The sequence below is a fragment of the Myxocyprinus asiaticus genome, chromosome 38 (assembly GCF_019703515.2).
Source record: "Myxocyprinus asiaticus isolate MX2 ecotype Aquarium Trade chromosome 38, UBuf_Myxa_2, whole genome shotgun sequence".
Lineage (NCBI taxonomy): Eukaryota > Metazoa > Chordata > Actinopteri > Cypriniformes > Catostomidae > Myxocyprinus > Myxocyprinus asiaticus.
This window is the reverse complement of record NC_059381.1, coordinates 20,434,442-20,457,224: the sequence shown is the minus strand read 5'-3', so window position 1 is coordinate 20,457,224 and position 22,783 is coordinate 20,434,442. Positions and strand designations below refer to the sequence as shown.

The window sequence follows — 22,783 nt, the reverse complement described above, 5'->3', positions numbered from 1 at the left end:
GCTGTGCCGTTGTATTAGAATTAATTTGCAAGAACAAATCTACATATTGGAAAAGACACAACTTTGTTGGTTTTTCATTATCCACTTTGCGCTCTTGGTATCTGTGACCTCATTATACAGCGTACCTATGTTACTTGCGTTTTTTGCATAGCTGAACTTCAAACATTACGAGTTCACGCAACTAAGACAGACAGAAAACATGGACAAGTTCTTGAAATGTAAAACTATCGACGATGGTTATGTGGGATAGTGGTGTGCCATGGGATTTTTAATTGTAAAAAGTGTGCCGTGGCAGAAAAAATGTTGGGAAACACTGAGTTCATCTGCAAAAAAGCATCCAAAGAAAACACACAGCAGTATGTAAATTCTGCAATGCAATGCTTACCGAGACGGCTGGGACCACGTCAAACTTTTATCAGCACTTAGAAAGGAAGCATAAAGAAAGATAAGCAAAGTGTAAGTGATGCTAGCAAAGCTAGCTAGCTAGCGTTAGCAATCTGCCTCTTGCTGCATTCCGTTCAACTTGGAAAGTTTCCATATTGTTTAAGAAAAGACCGAGAAAAGTGAAGACTCAAGAACTGAATAATTTTTTTATATATTCTGTACTTAATGATGGTTTCTAGGGGAAGAGTCATCCAGAAAACCTGATGCGATGCTTGCACAAAAATTTTATTGTTTAAGTTGGATGGTAAAACTTGGAATAAGAGTGTTATATAAAGATGGTTAAGTTGATTTCAGCTCCTTAGTGTTTGTTTGTAATTGTTTGCTCATAGAAAACAAAGGAAAATTCACACACATACAATTCACCTCTGCAATACCTTTTGATTATTTTATCAAGACATTTCTCATGGTACACTGATACACACTACACACACACACACACACACACACACACACACACACACACACACACATATATATGGCAATAAAAGAGGTGAATGAAGAGGAATCTTCATTTGTTTTCTGTGGGTTTTTATGGGAATGTTGATCTTTCAGATCAATTTGAGGAGTGCCTATGGTTTGCGTGGGCCACATTTTATCGTAAGTGTGTCATGCAATGTGGGACTCGCACTGGTCTGGTCTGGGTCTTGACTCGGTCTCGCCCTGCCTTAGTCTTGGTCTTGACTTGGTCTCAACCCCTCAAAGTCTTGGTCTTGTCTCGGTACACTCTGGTCTTGGTCTTGACTTGGTCTCGGTTTAAGTGGTCTTGACTACAACACTGCTCAGTTGCATGAACTCACATTCTGTCCCGCCATTTCATCTGTGGTCATGTTGGAACGCAGGAGTTCTTGTTTAAGCTGCAAAACTGAGGCTTCCTGTACAGCCATACGCTGCTGAAGAGCATCCTGATGATATAGAACAGTAAATCATTCTAAACTCACATATCTATCTAAATTTGCTATGTATCAGCCCAAGACATACAGCTGAAGTCAGAAGTTTACATACACCTTAGCCAAATACATTTAAATTCAGTTTTTCACAATTCCTGACATTTAATCGTAGAAAACATTCCCTGTCTTAGGTCAGTTAGGATCACTATTTTAAGAATGTGAAATGTCAGAATAATAGTAGAGAGAATTATTTATTTCAGCTTTTAATTTACGGAGTAAGGTTTGTAGGCCTCCTTGCTCGCACACACTTTTTCAGTTCTTCCCACAAATTTTCTATCGGACTGAGGACAGGGCTTTGTGATGGTCACTCCAGTACCTTGACATTGTTGTCCTTAAGCCATTTTGCCACAACTTTGGAAGTATGCTTGGGGTCATTGTCCATTTGGAAGACCCATTTGCAACCGAGCTTTAACTTCCTGGCTGATGTCTTGAGATGTTGCTTCAATATATCCACATAATTTTCCTTCCTCATGATGCCATCTATTTTGTGATGTGCACCAGTCCCTCCTGCAGCAAAGCACCCTCACAACATAATACTGCCACCCCCATGCTTCACGGTTGGGATGGTGTTCTTCGGCTTGCAAGCCTCACCCTTTTTCCTCCAATCATAATGATGGTCATTATGGCCAAACAGATCAATTTTTGTTTCATCAGACAAGATGACATTTCTACAAAAAGTAAGATCTTTGTCCCGATGTGGACTTTGAAAACTGTAGTCTGGCTTTTTTTATGGCGGTTTTGGAGCAGTGGCTTCTTCCTTGCTGAGCAGCCTTTCAGGTTTTGTCGATATAGGACACGTTTTACTGTGGATATAGATACTTGTCTACATGTTTCCTCCAGCATCTTCATAAGGCCCTTTGCTGTTGTTCTGCGATTGATTTGCATTTTTCGCACCAAACTACGTTCATCTCTAGGAGACAGAATTCATCTCCTTCCTGAGTGTATGATGGCTGCGTGGTCCCATGGTGTTTACACTTGCGTACTATAGTTTGCACAGATGAACATGGTACCTTCAGGCATTTGGAAATGAACCAGACTTGTGGAGGTCGACAAATTTTTTTCTGAGGTCTTGGCTGATTTCTTTTGATTTTCCCATGATGTCAATCAAGCAAAGAGGCAGGGAGTTTGAAGGTAGGCCTTAAAATACATCCACAGATACACCTCCAATTGACTCCAATTAGCATATCAGAAGCTAATTGGCTAATTGCCTAAAGGCTTGACATCATTTTCTGGAATGTTCCAAGCTGCTTAAAGGCACAGTTAACTTAGTGTATGTAAACTTCTGACCCACTGGAATTGTGATATAGTCAATTAGAAGTGAAACAATCTGTCTGTAAACAATTGTTGGAAAAATTACTTGTCATGCACAATGTAGATGTCCTAAATGAATTGCTAGAACTATAGTTTGCTAATATGAAATCTGTGGAGTGTTAAAAAAAAAATGAGTTTTAATGACTTCAACCTACGTATATGTAAAAGTCTGACTTCAACTGTACAAAGTAAGTGGATTTATACTTAATCCTTCTTAATGTAAGTGTAAAAGTCTTTTTTTCCATATGCATCAGTATGGAGAGACTCACTTTGACTCCTTGCAGGTTACGTGCCTCCTGTTTGAACCTCAACAGCTCCCTCTGCGTGAAAATTTTATATAAATAACTAAGTAAAAACATAATCCAGAGACTACTCATAATAGACAGGTTAATTTAAAGTACTTCATGGGATCAAACATCGATGATTAAACACATTATGTATTCTGGCAAACAAATAGGATCAAACAAAAAATACAGTGGCAATTATGTTGTTATTTAGGCTGCTGTGCAAAGGTAAAATGCAGTCGCTACACATTTAGTTAAAGTTACAACTGAAATTGGGTCTCTTAGACTATGATCTGTCCTGTGACAGATGGGTTTTGCTCAAATATGTTCAGATTCAGTTAGAACGACATTAACTACAAAATCCATGCTAAAACCAAGTAACTTTGAAGCTATTTTACTTTTATTTTTCTTAGCTTGACCACAAGAATAATAATAATTAAATAACAATAATAATAATCAGCAGTTCAAAACATGTCCATCATAGAAGGGGTGCATTCAAGTCATAAATTAATGAGCATCACTTCACTGACGCCTATCCAACAATATTAAGTTGTCTAGTAAGAATTGAACTGAAACCATTTTCAAACATACATTAAAAGAGTCCAGAGATGGAAAAATATTAACAGTATGTGCCACACTCAAATGCTATCAGAATTAACTGAACAAAACCTACAGAAACAGCCCAGTAAAATAAAAATGCGGTTCTAGAAGACCCACCTTCAAATCCTGACTCTCCTCCATGCTCTGGTCCAGACGACTTCGGATTATAACCTGTTACTCAACAACAGAAGATTTTGGCTGCTTTAGACTAAAACCACCTTAACAACAGCACACATTTTAAACAGAGAAAAAAGAGGGGCAGGTCTGGACAAAAGGCTTAAAGAAAAGTAAAAAAAAATGTGGAAGAGAAAAAGAGACACTGTAGGAGAGAAGACAGGAAAGTGGGAGGAAAACGAATACCTGTGTCTCTCTCACAAACAAAGCAAAGTTCACCACGAAAGAAACCAGATCTGCCTTGACAGAGCTGAGTGAAAGAGAGTGAAAGAGCAGGGAGAGAGAGAGAGAGAGAGAGAGAGAGAGAGATGGGGGGAGGGAGGGTGTAGGAAGTCACATATTATCAAGAGGGAGGGAAAAATCCAGAGTAATTTTGTAGGATATTGAAAAGAAGGGGCCATATTGGGGTAAAACACTTGTCAGGAAAAGGAAGAGAGTGAGAAAAATAAAGATACACACCAACTGCTGCTCAGCATTTTCCACTCCCTCACCCAGACTGAGCGACACCTCCTGCTCATCCTCAGGTAATGAACCATGGAGAAGGAGAGCCTACGAAACACCCAAAAAACACCTATTACTAGCTGCCACTTCCTGAGTCTACAGATCTAAGATAATCTAGTGCACACAAAATCTGATTTGTGGTTAAGACAAATCTCATCAGGCCTGTTTCACACATACTGCATCTAAGATGTAACAGATCTCCAGCTCTATACAGAAAGTAAAGTGATTTCTGTGTGACGGCATTGTATTTTTTCTTTGATACTGGCTATAAATGACAAAATTGGGATGATGCACCCTGGCCAATAAAAATACTGTATTTATCGGGCTATCGGACGATTGTTCAAAAACTTTTACAGTGACAAATATTTTCGGTTAATCAAAAGTGGGCAGAACAACGTTTAACTCATGCTGTTGGGAAAGAATTTTTAACCCCGCCCCATCAAGAGACTTGTAAACAAACCTGGCATCAAAGCAGCTAATGCAGAGATGAAAATGTGTGTTTTCGGCTGTTTTCCTCCAAAATTCCCATTCCATACCCCAAACTTCCTTGGTTAGGGGCTAGCCGGCTAGCATTTACATTTCAAAGGAGGAGGAATAATGACGAATTCGCGGTTGTGTTTGAGACATATCATGCCTGAATTGCTGAGGTGATCACTACTGAATAGAACGTGACTCAAATGCCTCTGGAGTTTCTTCATTTTTTTGTTCATATCTTGGGATGTACAGCATGAGTAAGTGTTTTTTTCCCTTTATATTTAGTGTATTGTGATTCAAAACAGTGAAATATTGTGATCTTTTACTTGCTCGTTTCACAATGGTTTCAGCCTCGTCCTAAGCAAATACCACGATGTGCTCATGCGTTTATGTTGTCAGTTTGATTATCAATGTGTTGAGATTGCTGCTCAATTTCCCTGGCTCGAGCTGCACGGTGGAATGGGTGTGTGTGTTTGTGTGTCGACTGCAAACTCGCATTCAGATCTGCCTCCAATCCAGCATAGAGACATTTCAAATCTTTCAAAGTTGTGTAATTAATAATCAGTGATTTAAAACAAGGTAGCATAAAAAGCAGAACCACCAAACCATCAGTACTGGCAGATATTGTTCTAAAAAATCAGATATCTATGGTGCCCGGGAAGGGATGGGTTCAGTTCACATAGTTTTGTTGTGGCCACCACATATTAACTTGTGGGAACGTGATAATATGTTGTGGCCACTAGATAATATGTAGAGGGAACGACATCCTTTTCTTGGTTTCTTGATTTTTAATGACGAGGTAAGGACATTCTTTTCTCTTGGCCACGACTTTGTATGTTGAGAGTATGCCATCCTATTCTCGTGGTCACAAGAAAAGTATGGCGTTCCATCGACATAATGTTTCATGGCCACGACTTTTTTACATTGATGTAAAAAGCGAAATAAAGACATATGACCATGTCATGGACAAACAGCAAAAATTGAAATGATTAATGAAAAAACATTTTATTTTGAATTATAAATGACATACAAAGACATGATGATTAATAAAATAATCTTTTATTTTTAATTATAACTGGCATAGCCTACAAAGACATATGCTTTGCAGATGAAAATATGCAAGTATGAATGAAACTGTCGTATTTATCATGTATCATTGAAATGGTCACGGATGCCTACGGATAATGCTGGATTCTATCCATGGAGGCATCCGGGACAAATCCGACAGTCTCATTCACTTGCATTTTCCATACTTTCAGAATGCGTTTTAGATGGCTTTTACTTAACCATCTAAATGCCAGCGACCACATGTCTTAGTATGCCATTCATAATTCAAAATAAAATGTTATTTCATTAATCACCTTCATTTTTGCTTTTTGTCCATGCTGCGGTCATATAGGTCTTTATTTAGCCCTTTACATCAACGTTAAAAAAAAGTCAATATTATGTTAAGGGAATAAAATTATTTTCTCATGGCACCTTCCAGGGCACCATAGATATCAGTATTTGCAAACACATTTTATATTACCGCATCCCTACATAAAATGGATATCGGGAGTAGGCTATTGTGAAATATTACAAACTTGATTGTCTTGAAATCTAATTTACATGTGGAGAACCACATTAACATCCAAATAATTTATATATTTAATATGTAATTTAATCCAAACCCTAAAGTGCAGAATTTAAACCGCTTAATTGTCTGGTTTTGGATTTGTGTCACTGCATGTTTAACTTGCATCAAGCCCAACAGATGTCTTTTTCAAATAAAGTGTGTACAGTTTGGTCCATTATTCTGTTTCCTCAAAAAAAAAATAAAAAAAAATTAAAACTCTATTGCAAATGATTGTGATGATAAATGGGTTTATAGTGCTTTTTCAATGCATTTTCTGTCAAATTCAGCAAAAATATTTTTTGCGTGCGTGCATATTAACATGCTGTAACGTTAATATGCACGCCAAAAAATGAATACACCTTGCAGATGTAGTATGTGTGAAACAGGCCTTTGATCTCTTAGAACTGCATGTGTAAGTTGGAAGCTACTCTTACCTGTAGGCTGGACACCATTTTCCGCGCATCCTGCATCTCCCTCTCCAGCTGCTCTTGCTGCTCACATAGTTTGTCCTCCCACGTGCAGCCCCCTAGACCATGTCCCGGAATAATTGCTTGTTCACAGAGGGCCGATTTAACTGCATCCTCTAATAATAAACAGAGATCACGATTGTTGTTCCAATATGTGAACAAGACCTTTAAATGTCCAAGTTCTGGACTAAACTTTATCAATACCTGATTTATTGGTTTTCTCACTGGACAGGCTGTCCAGAAACCCTGCCTTCACCTCCGACAGACTGATGGAGTCTTTGGGAGTGCGAGTGGGGCTTGGAGAACTGAGGCTATAAAAAACAAAAAGATACAGTTCCTAATGTACAGTATGGCTAAATGTAAGAGTTGAAAACAATTACTAATGCATAACAAACAAAAATAACCCTCATGTTGTTCCAAACGTATATTAAAAATATCTTCTATGGAACAAAAAGTACAAAAGAAGTACCATAAAAGTAGTCGATATCAGTATTTCCCAATGTTTTTTCCCCATATGTACCCCCACAGCACTATCATTAAGGCTGGAGTACCCCTTCATCGACACAAAACGAAAGATATTTACCACGAAGACTAAATACCTTTTTTTTTTTTTTCTCCCCTTTTCTCCTCAATTTGGAATGCCCAATTCCCAATGCGCTCTAAGTCCTCGTGGTGGCATAGTTGCCTCCGCATCTGAGACCGTCAAGCCACGCATCTTATCATGTGGCTTGTTGAGCGCGTTACCGTGGAGAGGCCCACGCTATTCTCAGCGGCATCCATGCACAACTCACCACACACCCCACCGAGAGCGAGAATCACACATTATATAGCGACCACGAGGAGGTTACCCCATGTGACTCTACCCTCCCTAGCAACCGGGCCAATTTGGTTGCTTAGGAGACCTGGCTGGAGTCACTGAGCATGCCCTGGATTCGAACTCATGACTCCAGGGGTGGTAGTCAGTGTCAATACTCGTTGAGCTAGACTAAATATCTTTTAACATTATTATTACCACCACTGATTATTACTGATCAATCAGTATTGGTTTGATCTTTTGACATCCCTTTTTGACTACCCATTAGGGCTTGGTATTGATAAAGATTTCCAGATTCAATTTGATTCCGATTCAATTCAGATTAATTTGAGTATATTTCAGTTATAATTTTCATTTTGCTTACATTTGAAAGAAATTCTCTCTCAGCTAATGCTGTTAATTATACAGGAGACCTTCTAACTTGGTACATTTCGAAATATTAATTTTAAAAATTTTATTTGATCATTAATTTCATTCAAATTTTTGCTTTTTAAAAATGTAAAAATTCCATGTACTCTATCAATAAATATGATGTCTTGAAATTGCATATATTATATTGCATACATATGATTTATTACCCATTTATTGTTTACATGTTTAGTTTGTACTATTTACAAGTATTTACACTGATATGTAGAAAAAGGGCTAAAATGTTGCATAGTAACGAGAAAGAATGCATACGGTTTCTTTAGTGCATCTGTACTGTGTGTGATTAGTATGTTTCTGTTTTGCTGTTTTTGATCAACAACTGACTGTAAAGAACAGAAAGGGTTTTAAAAGAGACATTATTCAATGACAAATGGATTGTGTGGATCTAATCTTTAGACAAATTACACGGAACGAGTGAAATCAAACATTTACTCTCAACACGCAGTGAAAAGATCTTGGTGCCTTACTTTGTATAGAGTAAAAGATAAATGTTTTTTTTTTTTTTTTTTTTTTTTTTTACCCATCCCTAATCCTTTAGTTTTATTTTAAGCCATACATTTTGTTAGGTTCAACATAGCAAATTTTAATTATTTTTGTGTACCCCTGGAACCTGATTATGTACCCCCTTGGGTATGTGTACCCCCGGTTGGGAATCACTGGTCTATATAACTTGTGTATATTCCAAGTCTTCTGAAGCTATCCAATTGCTTTATGAAAGGAAAACATTAAAATTTAAGTCATTATAACCTGAAAAACTTCCACTCAGCCATCCCTTTCAAATATCATTTGCACTTCTGCATATTCAAATTATGTGCAACTTAAATTTTGGTTTGTTCCTCACACAAACCTATTGTATGGCTTCAGTAGACTTATAATATAGCTCTTGGGTCATACTTTATGATCATTTTATGGTGCTTTTTTGTAATATTTGGAGCTTGACAACCCTTGGTATATGTTCTTTGAATGGAAAAAAGCAGCTTCAACATTCTTCTAAATACTTTATGCCATTTTGTGTTCCGTTGAAGAAAGTCATACGGGTTTGGAACAACTTGAGAGTGAGTAATGATGACAGAATTTTCTTTATTTTTCATGGGGGTGTTAGAAGTATGAGTTACATAATAACACTCTAACAACCATAAAACCAACATTTTTAGTAAACCCTAAAAAAATATTGTTATTTATGTTTATCAGATGCTGCGCCTGGTTTCTCAGAAAGGCACAGTCAGCTAAAAATAAACAGTCCTGAAGCTAAGGGGGAAAGAGCCTTTCAAAATCAGTTGCCATGGAAACTCCTTGCAGATATGATGGGCCAAGTTTGGATCAGGATCTGTGGCTCTGTTTGATCTGCTGCCCTAACAATAATGTAACGGTAATCTGTTTCAAAGTCACAGGCTCATGGTTTAGCAGCCAATGTCTTGCATGCATGAAAATTGACACCTTCAATTTAAACTGTGCTTTATGAAAGCTCTCCCATATCAGTGTGAACCAAATGTTTCTAAATGCACTTTATATGAAAATAAGTTCAAAAATAGGTTATTCAATGCTTATTTAGCATTCATTAGTAACCATTTTATTAAATTTTTTTATTAATAAGTTTCTTTAGTTGGATAAATGGATCTTTGTGGATTAAAAAAGGTCTTGATATTACATTGCAAATTCTTCAGATTAGCATATTGGTTTATTTTTTCTTTGAACCCAGAATGTACAGTAGACAGTAACAGTTAATAGTTGGTCTTTAAAAGAACTAAAGGATAAGATTGTGCAACTTCAAATAAAAAGGTTCTTCTATGTCATCAGGCTGCAAAACCATTTTGTTTTCCACTGGAACATTTATTTTAAAGAGAGTATACGGTAGGATATTTTGGGAATTATAAATTAGGAGCATATTTCTGAGAGCTGAATGTCTGTTGGCTCATTTTGCATTTACAGTCTCAGTTTTCCAGATTAATTAGACTAGTGTAGAAGTGAAGGCTTGACACCCAAATGTCTTTCAGGCCCTGGGGCAAAGGACACTGACCTAAACTCAGCACATGAGGGATCAACCAAGTGCAAAACTTGTCTGAGAGGGGACATCAACCTCTCCCTTTGTCTTTTAAAGGACACATCTTCATGCAAGCAAATTTCCATTCCCTTCCACATCCCTTATCTTCCAAACTATGACACAAAGATAAAAGGTCAAGGACAGTCCTGAATCATTTGACACAAGTGGCCTCCCTGTTAGATGAAGTGTGAATATGCTCTCTCAATCAATACTGGACGCATCTGGTGCATTGCCTGTTTATATTGGGGGATAAATCATATCCAGCTCATTGGTTCCATTCAAAGTTACAGTGAAACAAGTTGGCATTTCAACAAATACCCAAAGCGAGTGGATTCAGCCTGAGTGACCTTTGGAGGATTCCTGTTTATTTTCAAATGAAGGGAACAGTTTGATTAAGGAATAAGGTTCCCAAAGTCAATCTTCACAACTACCGTGGCACTTCAATGGGTGCACATGAACGCCTTTTTTCGTGCATTTTGTGCTATTTTAAATTGTTTTTCTATGTAAACATGCACTAGACGGACATCTTTGAGCACTGCGCAGCGTCTTGTTATTTTTTCATTGTCTCACACAGGAGTGCCATGTTTATTTTTAGACACTGTGTCAAGTAAAAAAGAACTCGAGACACCTGCATTCTGTTCTATTTGTTGCTCTGCATCTAGCTTTTTTTGGTCCAAGAATGCATTCAGTCTGAAGAACACAAGGCTTACAAATACATATTAATATTATTAAGTGATATTTTTTGCACAAAAAAAAAAAAATAAAAAAATTATATATATACACTATATTGCCAAAAGTATTCGCTCATCTGCCTTTAGACGTATATGAACTTAAGTGACATCCCATTCTTAATCCATAGGGTTTAATATGACGTCGGCCCAACCTTTGCAGCTATAACAGCTTCAACTCTTCTGGGAAGGCTTTCCACAAGGTTTAGGAGTGTGTTTATGGGAATTTTTGACCATTCTTCCAGAAGCGCATTTGTGAGGTCAGACACTGATGTTGGACGAGAAGGCCTGGCTCGCAGTCTTCGCTCTAATTCATCCCAAAAGTGCTCTATCGGGTTGAGGTCAGGACTCTGTGCAGGCCAGTCAAGTTCTTCCACACCAAACTCGCTCATCCATGTCTTTATGGACCTTGCTTTGTGCACTGGTGCGCAGTCATGTTGGAACAGAAAGGGGTCATCCCCAAACTGTTCCCACAAAGTTGGGAGCATGGAATTGTCCAAAATCTCTTGGTATGCTGAAGCATTCAGAGTTCCTTTCACTGGAACTAAGGGGCCAAGCCCAGCTCCTGAAAAACAACCCCACACCATAATCCCCCTCCACCAAACTTCACAGTTGGCACAATGCAGTCAGACAAGTACCGTTCTCCTGGCAACCGCCAAAACCAGACTCGTCCATCAGATTGCCAGATGGAGAAGCGTGATTCGTCACTCCAGAGAACGCGTCTCCACTGCTCTAGAGTCCAGTGGCGGTGTGCTTTACACCACTGCATCCGACGCTTTGCATTGCACTTGGTGATGTATGGCTTAGATGCAGCTGCTCGGCCATGGAAACCCATTCCATGAAGCTCTCTACGCACTGTTCTTGAGCTAATCTGAAGGCCACATGAACTTTGGAGGTCTGTAGCGATTGACTCTGCAGAAAGTTGGTGACCTCTGCGCACTATGCGCCTCAGCATCCGTTGACCCCGCTCTGTCATTTTACGTGGCCTACCACTTCGTGGCTGAGTTGCTGTCATTCCCAATCGCTTCCACTTTGTTATAATACCACTGACAGTTGACTGTGGAATATTTAGTAGCGAGGAAATTTCACGACTGAACTTGTTGCACAGGTGGCATCCTATCACAGTACCATGCTGGAATTCACTGAGCTCCTGAGAGCGGCCCATTCTTTCACAAATGTTTGTAGAAGCAGTCTGCATGCCTAGGTGCTTCATTTTATACACCTGTGGCCATGGAAGTGATTGGAACACCTGAATTCAATTATTTGGATGGGTGAGCGAATACTTTTGGCAATATAGTGTATATATATTTTTTTTTAGCTAAATAAACAAATCAATACAGTATGTCACGAAAAATGTCAGGAAATTTCCACTTAAGGTTTATTCAATTCCTGTAGATTGCACCTAACACAGGCTTGCCCACTTGCACCCACCGACATTCACTGGGTCCAGATTTAATGGTGGCAAATCCAAACCAGTTGCACACTGCAGTGCCTTGATAATAATAATAATAAAAAAATGAAACAGGCCTATCTATCAAGGCCTGGAAATCTTTTGAGCTCTTTCTTTGAAAAAAGCAACAACTCAGCTTCTCTAAAGAAACAGAGCGCTTGTTGTTTTTTGTTTAGTGTGTATGTTGTGCTGACTCTCATTGTCCTAAACCAGGCTACAGACCACAGAGACCCTGAAAGAGACGGCCCGTCGCACTCCACATTACTCTCTTTGTTTTATTTTTCTCACGTTGTGGGGAGGGGGAAGGAGGGGACTGTTCTCTTTCAAAACCAAATTCAGACTCCCCTCCTCACCCTGACCCACACACACAGACATGAAAAGACACATACTTTCTCCAGTTCCTCCACCATTCCTTTCTACATTCTGTGCTATATTAGCTGAAAAAACATCATAATTAACAAATGAACACACATGTAATCACAGCCATGCTGATATTGCTTTCATTCAACAGTTCTATAAACAAGAAGCAAATATCAAGTAACTTACATTTTAGATACAATATAGCCAGTTCTTTTGTCTATTTTCCTTTTGATTATGCAAATAGTTTCACAAGTTCTACGAACCCAAAGCAGGATCAACTTTTGCGTGTTGACAAGCAATGCACAGACTATCTGGAAAGCCATGAACACTGATGCCACATCCACACTTTTTTTGCGTTTTCGCTTGAAAACGCATTGATTTTTGTATACTGGAATGGTGTTTTCCTACACTGAATCAAGACTTTCGGAAAAGCTCTTCATAACCATATATTCTGGAAAATAATGACATTAGGAAACTGAAAAAGTTTCAAACGAAAACAGATTAAAGTGGTTTTGCCTGACAAGTGGAGTACTACAAACACTTAAGTGTCCCAGCGCTGGTGGGCCTGGGTAGCTCAGTGGTAAAATACGCTGGCTACCACCCCTGGAGTTCGCTAGTTCGCTAGTTCAAATCCCAGGGCGTTCTGAGTGACTCCAGCCAGGTCTCCTAAGCAACCTAGGGAGGGTAGAGTCACATGGGGTAACCTCCTCGTGGTCGCTATAATGTGGTTTGTTCTCGGTGGGGCACATGGTGAATTGAGCGCGGATGCCGCGGTGGATGGCGTGAAGCCTCCACACGCGCTATGTCTCCGTGGCAACGCGCTCAACAAGCCATGTGATAAGATGCGCGGGTTGACTGTCTCAGACGCGGAGGCAACTGGGATTCGTCCTCCGCCACCCGGACTGAGGCAAATCACTATGCGACCACCAGGACCTAGAGCGCGTTGGGAATTGGGCATTCCAAATTGGGAGAAAAAGGGGAAACCCCCCCCCAAAAAAAGAAAAAAAAAAGTGTCCCAGTGCTGTTGTACTAAATATAAGCACTCTTAGAATGCTGCCTGTCCAATCAGACTAGAGGACCGGAACTGTTGTATAAACGCCCATTTACATTGTCAGTGACTTTGTCACTGGATGTCGCTAGTGGGAGTTCCTAATGCTGGTAGCTCTAATGTTATTGGTCGGCTGCACAACTGGCCATAGCCTTAAAAAAACTGATCACAGACAAGATACACTGCCGGTAAATTTAAGATATCATTCTTATTTGACAAGGGAACATTAGTTTTGCCTCTACAATGAACATTCTGCAGGGAAGAGTGTTTTTATATAAACTGCAGCTGTGCTTAATGCATCATATCATGAACAAGATGAGCGATTTATCAATTTATGAAATAAGTTTCACCCTTCACTCTTATTGGTTGTTGCTGCACGATATCGCTGTTTACAGTGATAATTTCCATTTTTGGGTGAACTATCCCATCATTTACTCACTTCATACCATCCCAGATATGTATGACTTTCTTCTGCTAAACACAAACAAAAGACTTTTAGAAGAATATCTCAGCTCTATAGGTCCATACAATGCAAGTGAATGTTGACCAGACCTTTCAAGCTATAAAACTCACAAAAAGGCAATCCATATGACTCCAGTGGTTTAATATATGTCTTCTGAAGAGATGCAATCACTTTGGGTGAGAAACAGATCAATATTTCAATCCTTTTTACTATAAATCTCCACTTTCACTTTTAGAATGCTAAAGAATGTGAAAGTGAAAGTGGAGAATTATAGACTATTTCAAGAATGTATATATATATATAAAAAAAAAAAAAAAAAAAGAATTATATATATATATATATATATATATATATATATATATATATATATATATATATAAAAAAGGAATTAGAATGGTCCAAACTCATTTCCGGATACTATCAACAAAGTCTCTTTTTCAAGGTAAGTCAGTCCACTCGGCGGCTGTCTTTGGAACACTCTTGGGCAGTTTGGGCAGCTATTTTTCTATGTAAACAAGCATCATGAAAGTGCAGCTCCTATCTACTTGAATGGGGAAATACCAAAATCTCAAAAACGTTTGGTCAAGATTACGATAAAAGAACATATTTCAAATAAGAAGTAAAATCTGAAAACACTGTGTGGCGAGGTGAGCAAGAGTTGGACACAGTGGGTGTGGAGTCAGGCATTTATTTAAAATGTCCAAAACAAAGGGGAATCTGGGGCCTTCATGGGCCTGGGCCTCGACACTTGAAATAACAGGCCGGCATCCTCGCGCCGGGGTTCCGGGGTGCGGGTCCGGTGAAGCATAAACTTGCAAAAACTATGTCAGACACTGTAATATGTTCTGGGCCCCCTCCCTGCTCATCGTGGTGACTAGGTTTATAGTAGATTAGTGACACTGAAAGGCTGGATGTCTGAGTGGTGTCTGGAGAATAGCATAGGATTTATAGACAACTGGAACAGTTTTTGGGGTAGACCTGACCTGCGAAAGAGAGACGGACTCCATCCCTCCAGGGAAGGTGCCGCTCTCCTCTCTAGTAATTTGGCTCATAGTCTTAATAGTGATAGTATTTGACTAACTGGGGCCCAGGTCAGGAAGCAGACAAACTGGCTTGACTGTCTGTCTGCAAGCTGCCTTGAGACGTCACGCAAGTCACATAAACTACAACACATAGAGACTGTATCACCTAGATCAGTGTTTCCCAACCACTGTGCCACGGCACACTAGTGTGCCGTGAAAGATTGTCAGGTGTGCCGTGGAAAATTATCAAACTGCACAAAATAAATAAATGCATAAAAAATAAAAAATAAAAAAAAATTTGAGGATCCAAACTCCTCACCTTTCGGAGAAATTTGCCGTTTTGAAACCATTATCACATGACTCGTGTCAGCGCTACAGAATACATTGAAGTCTATGAAGTGACGACACTTTACACCAAAGTGTTTTTCACACACACGGTTTTCCCAATAATGTCTTTGAGAGTACTAAGCAACAAGAAATATTTAAAAACTGTCCAAATCTGTGAAGAGACATTGAATGTCTCATAATTTCTTTTAATTAAATATTACCTTATCGTTTACGAATATCAGAGACCTCAGTTATTGAACTAATTTAAATTCACCAACAAAACGTTTAGACCTAAACATAAATGAGTCCTTTTATTACTTTCTGCTAACAAAGCAACTGCAAGTTTATTTTCTCTCTTCCAAATACATGTTTTCAATGTTTATTGTGCACACCTTCTGCTTTTTTATGTGGCAAACTCGTACAATCGCCCCTCTGTGATGCTTTCTGTAACTCTTCTCATGTGGAGGGCAAGGCGCTTGAACGGAACGTTGACGCCTCGACTGAACTCATGTGAAATGCGCTTTATAATGACAAAAGAACATTATTGAAACTCAAAATTATAATTATTTGTCTATTATTGTGGTAGTTTCTTTTCCATGCTCAGCAGTTTAAATAGGCTACTGTAGGAAAATGATACCGTAGATCTGCTTTGTGTTTATAATTCTTATACTGAAGTCAGTAGATCTGTAGCCATGCAAGTTTTAATAAAGGAGGAGAAGGTAAGGACGTTATTGAAACTCACTATTATTGTTGTCTTTTTGGATGAAAAATAATGCTCAGACTGAAGGCAGACTATAGATCTGCTTTGTTCTTTTAATGCTTAAACACTATAAAGTCTCTTGGTAGATTTCAGTCGTGAATGACTCAAAATGATTCACTGACTCACTCATAGCACATAAGGCACTCATTTGTCACCACCTAGTGACATTTCCAGAAGAGGTCACTGAACTAATCAGTTAATAAAATTGAACACATTTGTGAAACAGAAGCAAGCCTCACCAAAATACTCTTTATTTTGCAGCTAATTCTGCAAAATTGTAAACTTGAATAAACTTGAATCACTAAAATAGCTGGAATTGGTGCTTTTAGCTTATACTTTTTTTTTTTTTTTTAATATCCCCAGAAAAAATTTTCGTGGACCAGTGACTGTCTTACCTTTTTCGCCCCTCAAGGGTTTGCATCCCTGCAATATGTTGTGGCATTGCAAGAATAAATCTACAAATTAGAAAAGAAGCAAATTTGTTGTTTTTTCATTACCCATTTAGCGCTCTTGCCACCTGTGACCTCACACACCATTTATTTTTTTGCATAGCCGAATTAGAAAAAGTTTGATTAAGGTCAAACTAGGAACTTTTTTTTTTTTTTAAGATAAACATCATATAAAGGTAGGGCTACTAAACATTAGATCTCTTTCTACCAAAGCACTAATTGTAAATGAAATTATTACAGATCATAGTTTGGATGTGCCTGGCTTAAAATGGATGATTATATTAGTTTAAATGAGTCTACTCCCCCATGTTATTGTTATAAACATGAGCCTCGTCTAAAGGGTCGAGGAGGAGGTGTTGCTACAATTTACAGTGAAGTTTTTGGTGTTACTCCGAGGACAGGATATAAGTTTAAGTCTTTTGAACTACAACCCCAATTTCGAAAAAGTTGGGACAGAATGAGAAATGCTAATTAAAACAAAAAGTTGTGATTTGTAAATTATATTCACCCTTTGCTATATTGAAAATGAGCCTGGTTTCTCCCAAGGTTATTTTTCTCCATTAACCAACATCTTATGGAGATTTGTGTTCCTTGCCACAGTAGCCTTCGGCTTGCTCACTGGGGCTCTAGATACAATTGTTATATAATTATTTATTTTTATACACAATTTACAATCATATTTAATCAAACTACACAATGATGACTCCTAAGACTTTATATATATTACAGTTTCATTTTCTGTTAAAGCATAATTTTCTGTAAAGCTGCTTTGAAACAATGTGTGTTGTGAAAAGCGCTATACAAATAAAAATGACTTGACAATGACGTCACCAACGAATAGTCCTTGAAACGGTCTATAGTTAAAAAAATACTTAAATATTTACCCGTTTCTCACCCACACATATTATATCGCTTTTGAAGACACAGATTTAGCCACTGGAGTAATAAGGATTATTTTCATGCTGCCTTTGTGATTTTTGGAGCTTGAAAGGTCTGGTCACCATTCACTTGCATTGTATGGACTTACAGAGTGGAGATATTCTTCTAAAAATCTTTGTGTTCAGCAGACATACATATCTAGGATGGCATGAAAATGAGTAAATGATGAGAATAAACATTTTTGTTTCCCTTTAATACCGCATTTGTATAAAGTGAAACTTTTATCAACTTTGTTACGTCTTTGACACGGCCACATCCTGTTACCAACGGCTACTATCGCTCGTGTCGCCGTAAGTGATCTAATTGAAAATGAATGGTCTCCTGTCACTTTGTGGCTGTGAGTACCTGACAATGTGAACAGGGCTTTAGATTTAATAATAGAGAAGAACATTTAATAAAGAGGATAACAGAAGAACCAAGACACACTGATGTTTAATACTGCAAATTCAGTGTATGGTGCAACAGGCTGCCTGGAAGACATGCAATCTAATGCATTCAGCATGATAAATTATTGTGCAACTAAGCATTTCAAATGGCCTTGAAGTGTACAATATCAGCAATTGCTGTTGGAAGGAAAAACAACAGCTAGGGAACGATTGATTGACTGATTCCAGGGGGGAGAATTCAAAGTGAAACCACAACTGTTTAGTTATAAATAAATAAACGTTAAAGGGTCTGTGTTTTTTCTCTGAATCAAACAAGCCTGTACTGAGACACTTCACATGCAAACCAGTGCTCTCCCCATTATTTGTGAAATGCAAATCTAAAAGAATGACACACATAAAGCTTCACTTTCCATAAACACTTGATGCATGCATGGGTTGAATTTATTTCCATTATATAACCAATGTCTGAATGCAAAAGGAACATAAAGAACTGCTGCTGTATGGTGAAGTCTGCTCTGATGATCGTCTATGAATATAATTTGGTCTGGCATAAGAGCTTCAGACTCCCAGCAGGAAACCCAGTAATCTCTGTAACTCAGCCTGCTGTGATCCTCCCAAAATATTTTCTCCCCTAACATTTTTCCGGATCTCTGTACTGTTTCTCAATTATCTCACATTCTTCACATACGTGACTTCCCACAGACCGCCACAGACTTGCATATCAAACCACAAAAATGACCAATGAGTGGTCCAATGCAAATAAACACACGTTCTGCTCTCAGATTCTCACACGAGATGAGTCAGTCTGAAGGGTCATTAGATAATTCTCATGATGAGAGCCTATCAGATGCCTTTCTTAAACCCAGGAGTTGTTTGGAGGGATCACAGGAAGCTCATTAAATGATATTTACACTTCAGCATTCACAAGTGGGCAAAGGAGCCCGTTTTATTTGAAGAGAAAGGCCACCAGGTGAAAAATGTCAACATTATGAAAATTCTTGGCTATGGAATTCCAGGGTGAGGGAATGATTTCACATCTAGGAGGTTGTTTTGAAAAGAAGAGAGTTTGAGTAGCCATATCCTGCATTCTTTGCACTGTACTATTGTGAGTAAACAAGTTGCACATAAACCTGCAAGAAATATTCAATACTTCCTTTCAAATCCACATGGACTCATGGGAGTACTATCAAGTAGAGTCTGAAAGAGTGAAATATTATGATGTATGCCAATGACAGCTTATAATTACAGAAAACGTGATGACTTGCCACTCTACAGGTGGCACTGACATTGAGAAGATGATTAAAATAATGATTCTTGTACTTCAGCTACATCAGAAAGGAACACTAGGTTGGATACCCTACAGCAGTGACAGCTGTCATACACAGCCCTACATGCTCTTTGTGAAAAAATGCTGTGCTTGAAGCACAGCAACAGCAATTGTCCTTCACATTAAAAATGCAGGAAACATTATTAAGGTGCGTTCATACTGACTGCGTTGAAATCCAAGTCGCTGTACTGCTCCGAGTCTCAGCTCAGATAGCGGTTACAAGTACAGGACAGCATAAGAAAAGTGAGTCAGTAAAATATTATTAATCAAAATTATTTTGGATAGCAATTGGTATCGAGAAAAAAAATTGCCTTGCAGTCTCAGATGCACCAGTTCAATTATTTTATCACATAACAAATATGCTGGAATAGATTCTTACCATTTAATTTGTTTTGCTCCCATGTTGACAGTGAGTTTCTACCCCTCCGCACCGCATTTATTCATCCACTGAACATTAGGAAGTCTGGCCATCAGCATCCTTCTTACAGACAACTTCTTTTGTTGAGTCTTAACCCAGCACCACAGTAAACGGTCTACCACATTACAGCCCCTACACTAACTAGTTCTCTTATTACCACAGAGTGGATCTATCTGCGCCCTGAACAGTTTTTAAAACCATGTTGGAGGTATCTGCAACAGATCCTTACAGAGTTCAAAGCCTCTCAGTTAATGTGATCTGCTCTTCTGATGCACCCGTGGTTGTCCATATGGAAATTCCGTTTTCAATCCATCCACAGTGACAGGAGAGAGAGAGGCACTGCTCTGTCACCAAGGCAGCTGCATCCTGGCCCCCTCCTCTCTTTTTCTGGCTTTGTGATTGTTCTGAGTTTGGCTAATTATCCCTCTTTTCTGCTCAGCACTGTTCAGATACGACTGCTTTTCTCCTTAAAGCTCTCCATCACTGAGATCTGCGTCTCCCTCTGTAGTTCTCGTCCTCCCTCCCTCACCAGATCCTCTTTTCCTGTGCAGAAATGTCAGACTTGGTCCGGCCTTCCTCTATTTATCCTCTCCCTTTTCTCTTCACCCCTCCCTCTATTTTGTCTTGTCTCTCTTTCTGCCCTGCCTCTTGCGCCTCATCTGTTAGGATCAGTATTTTGATGGAGGGGGAGCTGGTATGGAGACTGGCTTGAGGATGGGGAGAGACACTGGTAGTTTGCACAGATCTGATCTGGACAGTTGCTACTTACTGCATTATGATTTAAAGGAATATTCCAGGTTCAATACAAGTTAAGCTCAGTCGACAGCATTTTCTGGTATAATGTTGATTACAACAAAAAATAATTTTGACTCGTCCCTTCTTTTTCCTAAAAAAAAAAAAAAAAAAAGCACAAATCGAGGTTACAGTGAGGCAGTTAAAATGGAAGTGAATAGGGCCAATTTTAAAGGGTGTAAAGGCAGAAATGTCAAGCTTATAATTTTATAAAAGTGCTTACATTAATTCTTCTGTTAAAACGTGTGTATTATTAGAGCTGTAAAGTTGTTTAAATAGTAATTTTTACAGTCATTTTAGGGTTTTAGGGTTTGTTGACCACATCGCTGTGGCAACAAATTTGTAAAATTGTCTATAATTTTACACAGAAAAGGTTAGTAAGTGATTTTATTACATTAAAATCATGTTAACATGCATATTATTTGTCTTGTGGCTATACTTTTGAAACAGTGAGTATTTAAACGTTTATGGATTGGTCCCCATTCACTTCCATTGCAAGTGTCTCACTGGAACAGAGTCAAAATTTTGTGTTAATCAATATTATGCCACAAATGCTGCTGATTAAGCTTAACTTGTATTGAAACCGGAATATTCCTTTAATACAACATTCAGGCGGGTATAACTTTTCTTTCACAGAAAGCAAGCATAAAAGAATCAGATAACATGCTATTCATTATTATAAGTGATTATTAGTCAGTCTGACATATAATCTTTAAATAACATATTGAAGCTGTGGGATACACACAAAATCAGAAATGGAAATATTATTAGCATTTCTTTTTATTATTTTTGGGCTTTTGCTTCTTTATTAGATACTAGAGCAAACCTTTTTGTGAAATTATTTGAAAAAAAAAAAAATTAGATGAGGCATTTAATCGGGACATGCTGTTATCCAGACTCAAACCGGAATAACTCGTGAGCTCTAACATGTCAAGGGCATGTTTGCTACCACTGCACCATGTCTCTAGTAGACTAGAAAAATTTGGCATGAAAAAAATGAATAACTGCAGTAATCTTTATTGATGACAACAAAGTTTTGGATAAGTTATGGATAGTCATGGATGTACAATGTATGCAAAGTAGTTCTATCATTCATTGCAGAAAAAAATACTGTCCTGTACAGATGGGGTGGAGAGATATAGAGGTCTGCAACCCACCTGAGAAACTGTCGGGTTTTGGGCCGAGTTTGGGATGGTTTTTGAAGTATGACTTTGTGTTTGGGTGAGGTTCAGGTTTGTAATTAATGAAACAATAAACAGGCCTAACTAACTTGTTTGTGCAGACGCTTTCACTCACAGAAACACATAAACAGACATTTTATTCACAGCAGCGCCATCTTTGATTTTTGATGGGAATGACAACGAGGCTGCGAGCGATCTCCTCGGTCTCTTCAATGGGCTGTATGTACAGTTGTTTAAACGTTTTTTGATCGTTCCATTGATGAAACATTGAAAAACTATCTTTCCAAGAAATTTTAGACAAAACTCCAGACAACATGAGTTGTGGAAAATTAGATGTGATCAAGGAGCTTTATGATAGCTTTACACATTGCATGTCACTAAAGAGAAGTCTATCCCTCACAGCCTCGTTTTCATTCCCGTCAAATTATCAAATATGGCGCTACTGTGAATAAGGTCTATTGTTTTCGTTGTCTTTAACAGTTTCAACATGTCTTGCTGTTTCTTCAGCATCTCACGCAGGACCGGCACATTTTTTAGCCACTGTTTTAAGTCAAAAAGAACTTCAAGTTTCATAAACGAATGTCGAGACACCTGTGTTCGGTTTCATTCACTGCGCTGCGTTTTAGAGAAGTTTTCACAAAGATTTAATGTTCTGAACAACTTAAGACTGCAAAGAGGTGACTGTTACATTGATTCACACCAAGCAAAGTTTTGGCGCTTGATAATCTAGTGTGCTAAGGTGCCACCGTGCTTTATTAAAACTGTGTATATTTACTGTTACAAATGTTGCATACGATGCTTACATAAAATACAGCCTATTGCAACAATTCTTGCTTGAAGAAGAAATTATAAAGAGAGTGAACGATTTCGGGTTGGGTTCAGGCTGAAAATCGGATGGTACAATTCGGGCCGTGTAGGGTCGGGTCACACTGTCTCAGGTACAGATCAGGATCAGGTTTCATTTTAAGGCCTGTGCAGACTTCTATACAGATATTAGACATGTCAGTGGTTCACTTTGAAATTCTGTATAAA

At 38.4% G+C, this 22,783-nt stretch overlaps 1 protein-coding gene across 2 annotated transcripts in view; it reads right to left on the bottom strand.

The window, feature by feature from the left end:
• dixdc1b (DIX domain containing 1b) overlaps positions 1-22,783 on the bottom strand; it is a 45,433-nt gene that overhangs the window by 7,028 nt on the left and 15,622 nt on the right. For both annotated transcript variants that reach the window (XM_051678389.1, XM_051678388.1), the window contains 6 exons: positions 7,022-7,128; positions 6,785-6,933; positions 4,220-4,309; positions 3,704-3,757; positions 2,972-3,022; positions 1,242-1,346 (listed from right to left, as the gene is read on the bottom strand). In XM_051678389.1, the coding sequence (XP_051534349.1) occupies positions 1,242-1,346; positions 2,972-3,022; positions 3,704-3,757; positions 4,220-4,309; positions 6,785-6,933; positions 7,022-7,128 (556 nt within the window). The remainder of the gene's footprint in view (positions 1-1,241; positions 1,347-2,971; positions 3,023-3,703; positions 3,758-4,219; positions 4,310-6,784; positions 6,934-7,021; positions 7,129-22,783) is intronic.